This window comes from Callorhinchus milii, unplaced genomic scaffold (assembly GCF_018977255.1).
Source record: "Callorhinchus milii isolate IMCB2004 unplaced genomic scaffold, IMCB_Cmil_1.0 Scaffold1, whole genome shotgun sequence".
Taxonomy (NCBI): domain Eukaryota; kingdom Metazoa; phylum Chordata; class Chondrichthyes; order Chimaeriformes; family Callorhinchidae; genus Callorhinchus; species Callorhinchus milii.
In genome coordinates this window covers 23,694,368-23,708,057 of record NW_024704742.1, presented here as the reverse complement: position 1 = coordinate 23,708,057, position 13,690 = coordinate 23,694,368, and the positions used below count along the sequence as shown (strand labels likewise).

At 45.4% G+C, this 13,690-nt stretch overlaps 1 protein-coding gene across 2 annotated transcripts in view; it reads left to right on the top strand.

Annotated features, from left to right (window-relative positions):
- Nucleotides 1–12,024: 12,024 nt before the first annotated feature.
- lrba (LPS responsive beige-like anchor protein) overlaps nucleotides 12,025–13,690 on the top strand; it is a 430,270-nt gene continuing 428,604 nt past the window's right edge. Inside the window, exon 1 of one of the 2 annotated variants that reach the window (XM_007904022.2) lies at nucleotides 12,025–12,160. In XM_007904022.2, the coding sequence (XP_007902213.1) occupies nucleotides 12,080–12,160 (81 nt within the window). In that variant the 5' untranslated portion in view covers nucleotides 12,025–12,079. The remainder of the gene's footprint in view (nucleotides 12,161–13,690) is intronic. The other variant, XM_007904021.2, reaches the window with a different exon arrangement.

Below are 13,690 nucleotides of genomic sequence, written 5' to 3'. Positions count from 1 at the left end.
TATTAACACGTACACTAGATTTCACCTTTCACCTCACCATAGTTTTACGAGATTATAATATAACTCCTTAATCACTTTTCTTACAATTTTATTACAGACATGTGTATACTGTAGTTATGATCCGCATCACATTCTTTATATGTGGTGTAGATTTGCCCAAGTAAAATGAATAATCGCACAATCTAGAAGAGTAAGTGATTTCACTGTATGCTGTAAAAATGAACAACAGTCTGTCAGATATGGTAATAGATTTCCCAGTCCAGTTCTTATAAACAACTGATCATGCTCCCAGAGGCCTGAAAATGACTCAAAGGAATATCCAGTCACAAGCTCATTAGCGAACTGCAGCATTTGACATTGCTGAGTGCAAGGTAATCACCATCACCAAGACTGAGACACCAAGAGTATTTCTGCCCAATGAACGGCTTTCATAAATATCACAGCTCATTAAGTAGAAACAAAATCTTAATAAAATCTGAAGAAATTAAAAGTTTCATTTTTGAATAACCCATAGTCTTAATTATGAATTCACTATCAGCCAGTATTCAGTTTGGGTTTGCATTTCGTACTTTAGAGGTATTAGATTTATTAGGTACCTATTCGATTTCTTTTTAAGAAGGAAAACATTTGTACCTTGTGCTGTTTAGCAAGGCACCAGCTTGTTGTATAATTTTCACCACATTGTTTGACTATGGCATTTCCACTCCAGCGAAAAATAAGTCACACAAGATCCATAACTTTAACAATTGTAAAAGTTACAAGTGTTCACATTGGACACAATCTAAGACAGATCTGTTTCCCCTTGTGAAGCTTTTGTGAATACAATACGTACAACTTTTGTGTGGTCTTAAGGGTTAAAAAGTAGAGCAGCATTACCAGATTTATTAAGCTGAGGCCATAAAAATCAGTTGGATCAGCAAAAGTTGTTTTCAAATGACTGATTGTCAGTTTAGGGAAATTGAACTAACTCAGTTAGAGGAAATGGACCAGTATTTAATGCTGCTTTTACAGTACTAGTTTGTTTCTGGAAGCACGATGGTCTCTGCAGACAACTAGTAACATACAACAGAGTTTGTCCTCACTCTGAATCATGCAAGATCCAACTCAGAGTTGGAGCAGCAGTTTGAGCTGGAGAAAGTGATGAAAGAAAAGCTTCTGCTCCAGACACGAACAGCAAATCCCTGGAGTCCCTGTTAAACTGAAGTCTTTGGAAAAATAACTCTAGAGGAAAGTAAAACTCTCAGAGCAGTAAAATGCAACAATACTTTCACAATTCCGGACAAAAGATCACTGAATACAAAATGAGTATTGTATGTATAGTTTTGGTCTATCATTGATTGTCCAACAGACAAATCCCATAAACAAACATGAGTTTTGTTCTAGGTAAATGATCAATTGGTTCTGAGGATTGTTGGTCGGGTCACTGAGAGAAACTTCCTCCACTAGTTGAATAGTGGTACGGGATCTTTCATCCAAAGGATGCTACCTCTAATAACATACCATTCTCCTGGTGAATAGCTGCATTAGAGAGTCAGGCTATGAACTTAAACCTTGAACCCTTTTGTTTCTCTGGAACTCTTTCAAAATTTCCCTTCACATTGCTCACTTCCTCTCCACTTCTGAAACACTTCTATGGCTTGAACCATCCTGTCTCCCTTATCGTCCATCCAGCTGAGGATTCCACTCCATCTCAATAAAGCAATATGACACATGAAAATTTCATGCATGAAAGGCGCTACATGCCACTGGTTCTTACAGAAAACTTTCTCCTTTTCGTCACAAGGGCTGTCAACTTTGCTGCTTAAAAATGAACTTCTCCAACCTTAAAAAAGTAAAACCTTATTGAATTTATGCTAAATTATCTTTTGCATAGAATATTGGATTAGCAATATAGAGGTGAAAGTTCTGACGAGTGGAAAAAGTTTCCAATAGTAGAGTACCATAAGAATTCTTTTTGGCCACAATATCAAAGTTAATAATACATTTCAGAGTCTGCTTGAATCTTACTTGGATTCCCAGATCTGGGCACCTCACTCACTTGCTTATGAGATCAAAGGTTGTCATGACACCAATCCAGATTTTTGAAATCCGTCTTCTGATGCCATCAAGCTGTTTGTTTCATAGCTAATTAGCACACTTAACTCAAAAGCAGTTGAAATTCAACACCATTTGAAACACAAGATATAAATGATTAATGTCCTCTGCTTGAAAGTAATGCACTTTTCCAAGATTTACTGAAGCATTTAGCCTAAAACACTTTTCTCAGGTAGACATCTAAATGAATTTGCCTGATCACTCACATGCACAACAAAACAAACTTGTCCTTTTGTAGTGGAGAAAAACAGTAGCGTAACTATATTGGTGCAAGTGCTGCAGTTGCGCCAGAGCCCATGAGATTATGGGGGCCCAACCTGTTGGTGGCAGAAACACCCCCACCTCCCTGACCTCTTGATTGATCCCTTCACAAGCTGCAGATCATCCCAAACTCTGCAGCTCGTGCACTCTCGCGCACCAGGTTCCGCGACCCCATCACTCCCACCCTCGCCCGACTCCACTGGCTCACCATCCCCCAGAGGATCGAATTCAAGATCCTTGTCCTCACTTTCAAGGCCATACATGGCCTTGCCCCCTCCTACCTCTCTGATCTGCTGACTCCCTACCAACCTGCCCTCTCCCTCCGTTCAGCGGGCTCCAGCCTGCTCCATGTCTCCCGCCCGACCCGCCCTACCATCAATGCCGGGCTTTCACCCTCTCTGCCCCCACACTTTGGAATTCCATCCCACAGTGCCTTCGCCTTGCTTCCTCCTTTGCCTCCTTCAAGGCCGGTCTCAAGACCCTTCTCTTCGATCGTGCCTTCAGCCATACTCCCACCTCTCTGCCTTCCCTCACCCCTACACCACCTCTCCCCCATGCTCGGGCCTCGACACTTGACTGTTAAGTGCTTTGGGACATCCTCCCGACATAAAAGGCGCTCTATAAATGTAATTTTGTTGTTGTTGTTGTTGTTGATAGCCATTGCAGGGCTTGCCACAAAGATGGCAGCCCCTCCAGTCCTCCTTCATGTCGGGGGGGGGGGGGGGGGGGGGGGGGGGAGAGGGGGGAGGTCATCAACTTTCAGCGTGGGCAGAAATTGGGTTTAGTCAGTGCAAAGGAACTATAGCAGGTGGACGGGAACAATCACATCATTGCATGCTAATGACGGGAGAGAAGTTGGTGGGAGGGAAGCCAGTGGAATGGTGCTTCAGTATAGTGAGGAGCTCTTGCTGTGCCGCATCCGGGGGCTCTTGTCAGCCATGGTCAGGAGGAACAGCATTGTGTGATCCTGCTCTGGGGCTGACCACTTGGCTTGTCCAGAGAGCGAGGGCAATGTAACTGAGCTCAGCATTCCCAGCTCAGCAGTGTTGGGGACACAGCATCCTGGTGAGGACGTGAATCAATGACAGGATCTCCCGCATTCCAGCGCACAGAATTTTAGATTTCGGAAACATATTCTTGCACCATGGCCCCCTGGGGCCTTGTTACGCCACGGGAGAAAACAATTCCCCATTCTGGTTCTTTCGTCCTGCCAGCCCTATTTTGAAAATCGGACAGGATAAATCAAACAGGGCTGGCAGGACGAATCAAACACAGACATAAGCAGGTGTGGAAGAACACGGGAGACTAAAAAAGACAGGCATAGAGATCAGCAGCAAATGTAGCCAATAATAATGAGAAACAATCATTGTTTGATTAACCAATAATTGGTTAAGAATGACTCTTGATAATAGAAAACTGTAGTTTAAAGGCGAGTCCTTCTTGTAACTGCTCAACAGAAGAAAACAAGGAAGATTTAGACTCCAATGAAAAGAGAGAAATAAATAGGAAAGAATTACAGACACTGGAAAAAATTAGTCAGGGAACAATCACAGACACAAATACAAGCATACATATAGCGATCGTGGATGTAAGGTTCAAATAGGGCATAACAGGACAATAATGACAGCATAAACAACAATAATCCTTGTATTTCCATTTGATAAAATGGCACCTCAATACCGAAATAGTGCCTTGGGATATAATAATAATCATCCTTACATTTGATATATTATGTATTATATTATTACGTCAAGAGGATGTCTCAAGGCATTTCACAGCATATGCAGGGAGCTATATGTATATCATGCTGATCTATGAGGCTTCAGCTCATCTCAGTCAACCTTAAGCCAGAATGAGCTCCCACGGGTTGGAGTGATGCACATGGTGTGACATCTCCCTACAGAGGACTCTTTGTGATCTGGGTTTTTTTTTAACATTGAGGTGACATTTATGTTGATGTTTTTTTTCTGATGAACAATTTTTAATTCCCAATGCTATAAGAGTCAGTCTGGCAAATAACAATCATAGGCACCTCTGAAGAAAGGCAAGACAGATACAAATCCAAGCATGGGTCAAAGAAATAGAAGACAGTGAACAGTCATTGCTGTAAAGTGACAGTAATGTAGAAAGCAAACTTAAGACATCAGAAAATAAAAGTAATTGGGTTTGTAAGCTTGCTAAGGTCAAAGAAAGAATATCTTATTGAGCAGGAACTCAGCCACTGGACCAATGGAAATACGTGGTAGTCAATTTTAAAAAAAATGATTTGCCATAAATAATAATACAAAAATATGACTGATGTGAGTTACTTTGAATGGGTTGCTTTGTGAGCACACACCTCTGAGACTTGCATTTGAATCAATTCCAAACGTACAGGATAATATTTGCCCTCTATGTAGAAATGTAACACTGATGCACCTGCAGTAGCAGGTGTTCTCTAGAGGTATGTCATGAAGTACAGTTTACAGTTTACTAAAGAATACAGAGGGAGATTTCTTCTTATTGAACACAATCACTGGTTGCAAAAAAGTATAAACGACCTAATACATTAACACAATATTATCTCTTAGTTTCATGACCTTCACACAGAAAAATAAATTCACCCGATATATAAAAAAAAACAAATGTGTTTATTTGTCAATTGGTCGTTTGTAGATTGAAAATGCTTATGTGTCAGTTTAGCTCAATTGGTTGCATTTGTATCTCAAAGTCAGAAAAGTTCTGGTTTAGGTTGCACATCTGAACTTGAGTTTACTATCTCGGCTGACATTCCAATGCAATTCACAGCCTGTACTGTTTTGTTTGAGAGGATGTCCTTTGGATTAAACGTTGAACTAAGTTCCATACGCTGGATCAATTAGTTATTAAAGGCCCTATGGCATCAATTCTAAGAAGAGCAAGGAATTCATCCTGATTAATATTCTTCCGTCAAACAAACTCATCCCAAATTATTCAGTCATTCGTCTTGTTGATGTTTATAGCACACTGCTGTCACAAATTAGTCCCTATATTTACCTACATAACAGGCACTACATAGAATCACAGGCATGTATAGGACAAGAAAAGACTGATGCATCTTTTAACAAAACCTTGGACCATGACAAAATTCCCCTTTTGCATCATCTAAAGACATCAAAACTGTCGGATACCCCTTTAAGAGGAAATAAACAACTGAACGGGAACCAAAGAAGACTAGGAAGTATAAAAAGGGATTCTTGGAAAATAACTGGTGTGATCTTATGGTTGCACAATCAGCTAAACTGCCACACACACCCCACCCCCTCCTGAGTTAGAATGCTTTAATGTTAAACAGAAAAAAATGAAACTAATATCTAAATCGTAGGTAAAAAATCATTAGGTAACAGTTGGTAGCACTCTCGCCTCTGAGTCACAAGTTTGTGGATTCAAGTGCTACGTCATGACTTTGAACTCACAGTGCAGGCTGATGTTCTGATGCAGTACTATATAGTGAGCTGCATTGTTGACGGTGCCTTCCTTCAGATGTTAAACCACTCATTTGGAGTTTAAACACCAGCCAGACTAGATGGGCCAAATGGCCTGCTTCTGAGCCGTACCTTCTACGAATCAAAATCAAGATCCTGTCTGCCTGTTCAGATGGACCTTAAAGATCCTATGGCACTATTCGAAAAGAGAATTTCTGCTTGTGTTCAGGCCTATAATTCCCCAAATGAAATTGATCATTCACTTCATGGCTGTTTGCGGGACATTGTTGTGCGCAAATTGTCCACAAAAATACATAGATACTATACTGTTCATTGAATCCTGTGAACTACTTTGAAATGTCCTCCTGATGTGAAATGGGCTAAATCAAATACAAGGATTATTATAATAATCTATACATTTTCATTTCATTATTGGCAAAAGTGTTTTAACTGAAAGGTGGAGAGTGGAATTGTATTTAGAATGATAAACCTGTCTGCAATGACTGTGTGCAATTTGAGATTCCGATGTTTGAGCACTGGATCAACATGACGGATATAGCTTGTTTGAATCTCCCTCCCTCTTTGCTGCTTGTTTTATTAGGGACACACCCTACTTACTTCATTCTATAGAGTATTAGGTGCAGGCTGGTAAAACCTGTTATCTAGAAAAGGCCATGTAATCTACTTTTTTAACTCAGTTTTCCATTTCTTTAACTCTCCTTAGATATTTGTTGATCTCTTGATCACCTTTTGCAATTTACAACAGGACTGTTCTATTTTACTAAACTACTTGTCCCACTTCTGTTTAGGGCTAAATTAGATAGCCTAAAAATACAGTAATGCCATTAAGGCCCTCACTGGGCAGACATAAGTAGCTAAACAAATAAAGCTAAAGATCAAAATAAGTGTCATCTCACAGGTCACTCCAGATGGGATCATTAGAATTGTTAATAGGCAAAGTTTTGTCAGCTGTGTTTCTCCTCTAAAGCCTTAGAAAACTAAAAATAATATAATAATTCTTGTATTTGATATAGCACTTTTCACATCTTCTAGATGTCTCAAAGTGCTTCACAGAGTATACTGTAAAGTGAATTGACCGTATACTTGTGGGCGAAACGTGGCAGCCAATTGCACACAGCAGTGTCCCACAGACAATTGTGGATTGAAAATACCAATCTATTATTGTTTTGTTTTTTGGAGGGATTATTATTAGGCTCTGTGTGGAGTAAGGAAACTTGCCCAAGGTTTCGCCCTGACCTGCCTGGAATTGAACCCAGGTGTTTTGCTTGCAAGGCGAGTGCTCTAACCACTGAGCTACAGGACTCCACTGGATTTACCGGGTAATTTCGTTATGATCCTAAAACTGGGGCGATATTCACTGGAGAATATGAACAGATGTCATAATCAGCAATGTCAGAGGCTTCAGGTGAAATGTTGTTCCGAGGTGCCCGGGTGTCTGACACATGCGGAAACCCATCACCACTCTCAAGAGTATCCAAACTAAACTTAGAATTCCATGCATCCCACCCATGTATGGAAATTTCAGAGATAGGTTGTTGGATTGGAATGAGCTAGAGGGACGCTTCCTGCTTTCCTAATTCCGGAAAGTATTAAAATGTATTAGCGTTAAAGATATCCCCTGACGCAATTGGAAAACAGAAGAGAGTTCCTGTCTCTTCTGGTATCCTGGCTGAAAATCCTAACATAAATTGGGTCATTCACTTCATGGCTGTTTGCAGGACATTGCTGAGTACAAATTGGCTAGCCCCTATAAATAACAGTCCCTAACTACACTTGACACCAATGACCTGTGAAGTGTTTTGAGACATTTTAGATGTTCTATGCATTGTGTGAAATGCACAACTTATTAATTTGGTATTTATTTCAATGTCTTGATATTTCTAATTACCTGAATGGTGGTGTGGGTCAATGATCTATCTGCACATCACTAGGTCACGTCACAGCCCCTTAGCTGCTATTGACTGAAGCCGAGTAGATTTGCGGGGGTGTAAGATGTGTTTGGTGAATGGGGTCTGTATTCTACGTGTGTGGGTAAAAGGTCAGTGACGCATAACACACTATAGAAATACGTGCATGAAAAGCACAAGGAGTTCATTGCAATATATGTATATATATATACTTACACCCCCGTTTGATTCAGATGGACCCATTAAACAAATGAGATTATATGGAGGTTGTCTCAATTTCTGAACCTGTGTACGAGGAGTAAATGATTGTTGGGTTCAGGTACAGTGCAGGTTAGAAATAGCAGCTGACTTTGGAGTGAATACCGGATGGACAGTGTCAAGGGAAACTTTACTCTGTCTCTAACCCGTGCTGTCATGGACCTGGGAGTGTGGACGGACAGTGTAGAGGGAGTTATATTCTAAAGTATGGGCGTGTCTGCAAATCATTCTAATATTGGAGATCAATAAAATTACTATTAACCAGTCTAGTAGCATAACATCATACAGGTCAAAAGAGTAACCAAGTTTGTTCAGAACAAAACTGATTTAAAAATAAAAATAAATGAAATTTCTCCACTGGATGAGAGGCAAATGCTAGACTGCATTCCAGAAATTGGGAGGGTCTTGCTGGATTGCTAAAGAATTCCATTTACTTCAGTCTTCAGAAAACTGTCCAATGTAATACAGATATCTCAGCAGCTACAGTACGGCCACAGTATTTTCAATTAAATATTACCAATACAGCACTTGTTCTGCATGTGCCAGACATATGCAGAAACCCATCAACATGCTTAAGACTATTCAAGCCACACAGAGTTCTATGCATGTCACCTACAAATGGAAATTCCTGTGCCTGAAATAGAATATGCACTCTTTCTCTAGAGGGACACACCCTGCTCACCTAATTCCACAGAATATTAGGTTCAGGTTGGCAAGAGCCAAGGCTTGGGGATGTCAGAATGTGAATTGAGGCACTTGTAATGTAAAGTGTAATGATTGTATATTTTGTAGACTAACATGTTTGCGGGTATGGCAATATCCTGCAAACAGCCATTAAGTGAATGGCTAATTTTGTTTGGTGGATTGTTGGCCAGGACACTAGGAGAAATAAAATAACTACTTGCATTTATATAATGTCCTTCAGGCAGGATAGTGTCTCAGCACGCTGTGAAATACTGTACAGTATGCCTACTAAGTACATTTTTTGGTCATGTTAGAAGTATTGATATTGGTTTTCCGTCCCCCGCCTCGCCAATTTAAAGACAACAACAACAAAATTACATTTGTATAGTGCCTTTCACGTTGGGAGGACGTCCAAGGCGCTGGACAGACAGAGTTACAGAACAAGTGCTGGGGATCGGGGTGGGGGAGGGTGGAGGGCAGGGGGGGACCAGGGAGATCGAAAGCACGATTGAAGAGGAGGGTCTTGAGGTGGGTCTTGAAGGTGGCGAGGGAGGGGGCGAGATGGAGGGACTGCGGGAGGGAGTTCCAGAGAGTGGGTGCAGTATGGCGGACGGCCCGCCCGCCAATAGTGGGACGAGCAAGGCGGGGGACGTGAAGCAGGCCGGAGCCCACCGAGTGCAGGGAGCGAACAGGGTGGTAGGGGGTTAGGAGGTCGGAGAGGTAGGGGGGAGCAAGACCGTGGATGGCTTTGAAGGTGAAGACCAGGATCTTGAACTGATGGGAAGCCAGTGGAGTTGGGCAAGGATGGGAGTGATAGGATTGTGGAGCCTAGTTTGGGAGAGGACACGGGCTGCAGAGTTATGGATGATCTCTACACTATTTTAATGGACATCTGAAGTCATGCAGTTTTAAAATCTACTGTGGCAAAGATTTCTGCAGATTTTAATTGGCTAACCAAATGCAATCATTCAATAAAACGTACAGAACAAAAAGGCACAAAATAATGTCAAGCTTTCAAGAGATATGTTTTTAAATGCTTGGAAATAGAAGCAGCAACTGCTGGGAGCGTGCAGTACCTTTCTTACTTCAATTCTTAATGAATACAGATTGTCTAAAAATAGCGCGGACAGCAGTATCCAGCGAGACTGATCCAGCTGGTTTGACTGACAGCGAACAGTGTTACCAAATGTAACCCATCCGGACAAGAGATCTCAAGGACGGCTTCCCCGCGCGGCAGATGGCGCTGAGGTTAGTGACAGACAGACCCTGAGCTTCACAGATGCCTCTGTCGGAAGAGGAGACCAAGGTGGCCAGTTCTGTCTTTGCCTCTCATTCATTCCATGCTTGTTCTTATTTAATTCTCGTTCTTTTTCTCTCTTTCTCTGTTTTGCACTCTATAAGGAGGGGCTCTCCCTTTATATCTCTCTCTCTCTTTTTGTATCCCTCTCTATATCTCTCTCTCTCTCTCTTTATATCTGTGGAGTCTTGTAGCTTAACGCTTAGAGCACTTGCCTCACAAGCGAGAGACTTGGGTTCGATTTCCGGCAGGGCGAAACTTTGGGCAAGTTCCCTTTTGCTCCACTCCTCTGTTTACCCAGCAGAGGTAGTTGCATTGTTGGATCGCTTTCCCGGGCGGAATAATCCCTTCAAAACAATGAAATAAATTGGTCACTCAATCCACGACTGTTTGTGGGACGCTGCTGTGCGCAATTGACTGCTGTGTTTTTCGCCCACAAAACATAGTCAATGCACTTCACAGTATATCGTGTGAAGCACTTCGAGACGTCTCAACGACGTGGTAAGGCACTATAATAATAATAATAATAATAATCCTTGCATTTGATATAGCGCTTTTCACGTCGGGAGGACGTCCCAAAGCGCTTCACAGAACACACTGTAAAGTGAATGGACTGTATATTTGTGGGCGAACGCGGCAGCCAATTGCGCACAGCAATGTCCCACAAACAGTCGTAGATTGAAAATGACCAATTTATTATTGTTTTTGTTTTTGCAAAAAAAAATGCAAGGATTATTATGCATTACCATACCTCTCTCGATATCTTATATTTATATTATACGTCTTCTCCACTCCCACCCCTCGCCTCCCCTTCAAGTTTTTTTGTGGAATCGCCTCTGTTTACCGAGCAGTAAGCAGGAAGCCGGTTGTTAGCCGACCGGCCGCTCGCTTTCCGGGGCTAATAATCCCTTGAAACAAAAACCCCACTCGGAACCACGACAGGTTTGCGGGGAGGCTGCCGGGCGCAATCGGCTGAAGCCTCTTTCCGCCCACGAAATGTGCTCCCCCCCCTACCTACCTCTCCGACCTCCTAACACCCCCCACAAAATGTCTCGACGGCAGCGCGGTGTGACCGGCTCGCGAGACGTCTCGAAGCCGCGGTCGAGGCGCGAGGATTATTCCCGTCGAAGCAACAATAGTTATTGTCACTGTTGTACCTCTCTCACTCTCTGGGTGTGTTCTGCACTGTACGGAGGAGAGAGGGGACTCTTTTGATCACCTTTGTACCTGAAGCACCTGAACCAATCACAGCGGAGGGGGGGGGGGGGGGACGAGGACGCGCGTGCGCAGTCGACACTCTGGACCCCCCCACCTCCACGGGCCGGGGGAGGAGTGGGGGGGGGAGGAGCTGTCGCACAGCCACCGCCGAGAGTCTCTCTGTGTGTGTGTGTGTGTGTCTGGAGCTCGCACTTTGGTCGCCGCGCTGTCATGGCGGAGCGGACGTGAGAGGGGAGGGGGAGACGCCAACCGTCGCCGCGGCCGCGAGAGACGACACGAGACGCGACGCGACGCGACGCGGCTCTCGGTCGCTCGAGAGGGATTTTAAACCGAGCTGACAAGGGGGCGCGCGCGTGCGCACTGCCGCGGAGCTTCAACAGTTCAGGAGCAGCAGCAGCAGCAGAGCAGCAGTAGCAGCGTTCAAGGAGCGGAGGGAGCGAAGCGAAGCTGGACTCTGGCTCAGGGCAGCCGCCGAGCCGAGCCGAGTCCTGTCCCCAGTCGTTCCTTCTCTGGATACCAGTTCGTTGGAGTTGCTTCGCGTCTTTTTTTTTTGCACACCCCCGTTTTTTTAAAAAAAATCTTCATTACACACACACACACACACACACAGACGCACACACACAACACACACACACACAGACACATAGAAATCCCCGACCCGGATCGCCATGTCTACCGGCGAGAATCACCAGCAGTCGTCGGACTCGGGCGGCGGTGGAGAAGGAGGAGGAGGCCAACCTGAACCCGCGCCACCTGCACCTGCGCCCTCCCCGTTAGCGGCGCGGGCGGACCCGGGGCAGCGCTCTCAGTCCGCCGGCTCCTCGGCCGCCGTTGCCGCCGTCGCCGCCGCCGCCTCGCTGGGCCTCAACCCACCCCTACCCATCCGTGGGATCCGGATGAAATTCGCCGTGTTGACGAGCCTCCTGCGAGCCGGGGAAGTGACCAACAGGGACATCGTGGAGACCGTCTTCAACCTGGTAAGAGTGCCGGCGTGAGGTGGTCGGTTTGCCACTGTCCTCTCCTCGGGAGCACCAGCCCTGACCTTTATGATTCATTTGTTCCCGTATCGGCACAAACCACCGGATCACCTTTGCGATCAAACTCCCTTTTATTACGCAGCAACAACAACAACAAGGAATGCTCGCTGGTTAATGCAACTGTCTTGCAAACGATCGGGGAGGAAAGACAGTTTTTTGTTCTGTACCCCGGGGGTGGGGGTGATGGGTGGGGTGATGGGTGGGGGTGATGGGTGGGGGTGATGGGTGGGGGTGATGGGTGGGGGTGATGGGTGGGGGTGATGGGTGGGGGTGATGGGTGGGGGTGATGGGTGGGGGTGGGGGGGGGGGGGAGCGGGGAAGAGAGGGCAGAGCGGTGTTTTTTTTTTAAAAAAAAATTTTTAATAGAGAAAATCTATTTTCGCGTGTGAATAAAATACACGTTTTGAAGTTTGGGATCAGGTGTCGCGCTGAAGAGAGCAGCAAACGCCGTGTGGCTTAAATGGAGAAGTCAGAAGCATTCTCTTTCTGGTACTGGAGTTAAGGCGGTTACAGCACTGTTTCGGGAGACGCGCGCGTGTGTGTGTGTGTGTGTGTATATATATATATGTATCTCTGTGTGTGCAAAGGGTGGGACGCGATCAAATTCTGTCTTCGGCCTAATTTGTGAACGAGCACCTGACACAGGTCGGGTTTGTGTGAAGGTGGCCAACGCGGAAGTGGAAACTGCACCACGGTATATTCGGTTGGAATATTACAACATGGTTTCATGTTTTGAGTGGGGGGGGGGGGGGGGCGGAGGGAGGAGGGAGTGGGGGGGGGTGGGGCTGGAGGGAGGAGGGAGTGGGGGGGTGGGGGTGGGGGGGGAGGGAGTGGGGGTGTTGGGGGGAAGAGGGAGTGGGGGTGTTGGGGGGGGAGAGGGAGTGGGGGTGTTGGGGGGGAGGAGGGAGTGGGGTGGTGGGGGGGAGGAGGGAGTGGGGGGCTGGGGTGGGAGGGGAGGGAGTGGGGGTGGTGGTGGGGGGGAGGAGGGAGTGGGGGGTGGAGGGAGGAGGGAGTGGGGGGGTGGGGGGGAGGAGGGAGTGGGGGGGGTGAGGGGAGGGAGTTAGTGGAGGGGGTGGTGTGGGGGTGGAGGGAGTGGGGGTGGTGTGGGGGTGGAGGGAGTGGGGGGTGGTGGGGGAGGGAGTTAGTGGGGGGGGGTGGTGTGGGGGGTGGAGGAGGGAGTGGGGAGTGTGGTGGTGGTGGGGAGGGAGTTAGTGGGGGGGGAGGAGGGGGTGGTGGGAGTTAGTGGGTGGTGGGACGGGGGAGGAGGGAGTGGGGGGGAGGGATGATTTGAACGAACCTTTTTTAAAAAAACTTTCATATGTCACTTGAAATTTTACACACTATTATCTCATTCATGTTACAGTTCAAACACACCTTCCCATGGGCAGGATGTTCAGCGTATCGATAGTATTTGACTGCCTTTCAAAAAGAAATAAGTTCTTTATTAATGGTGACAGGTTGCGTTGGTTT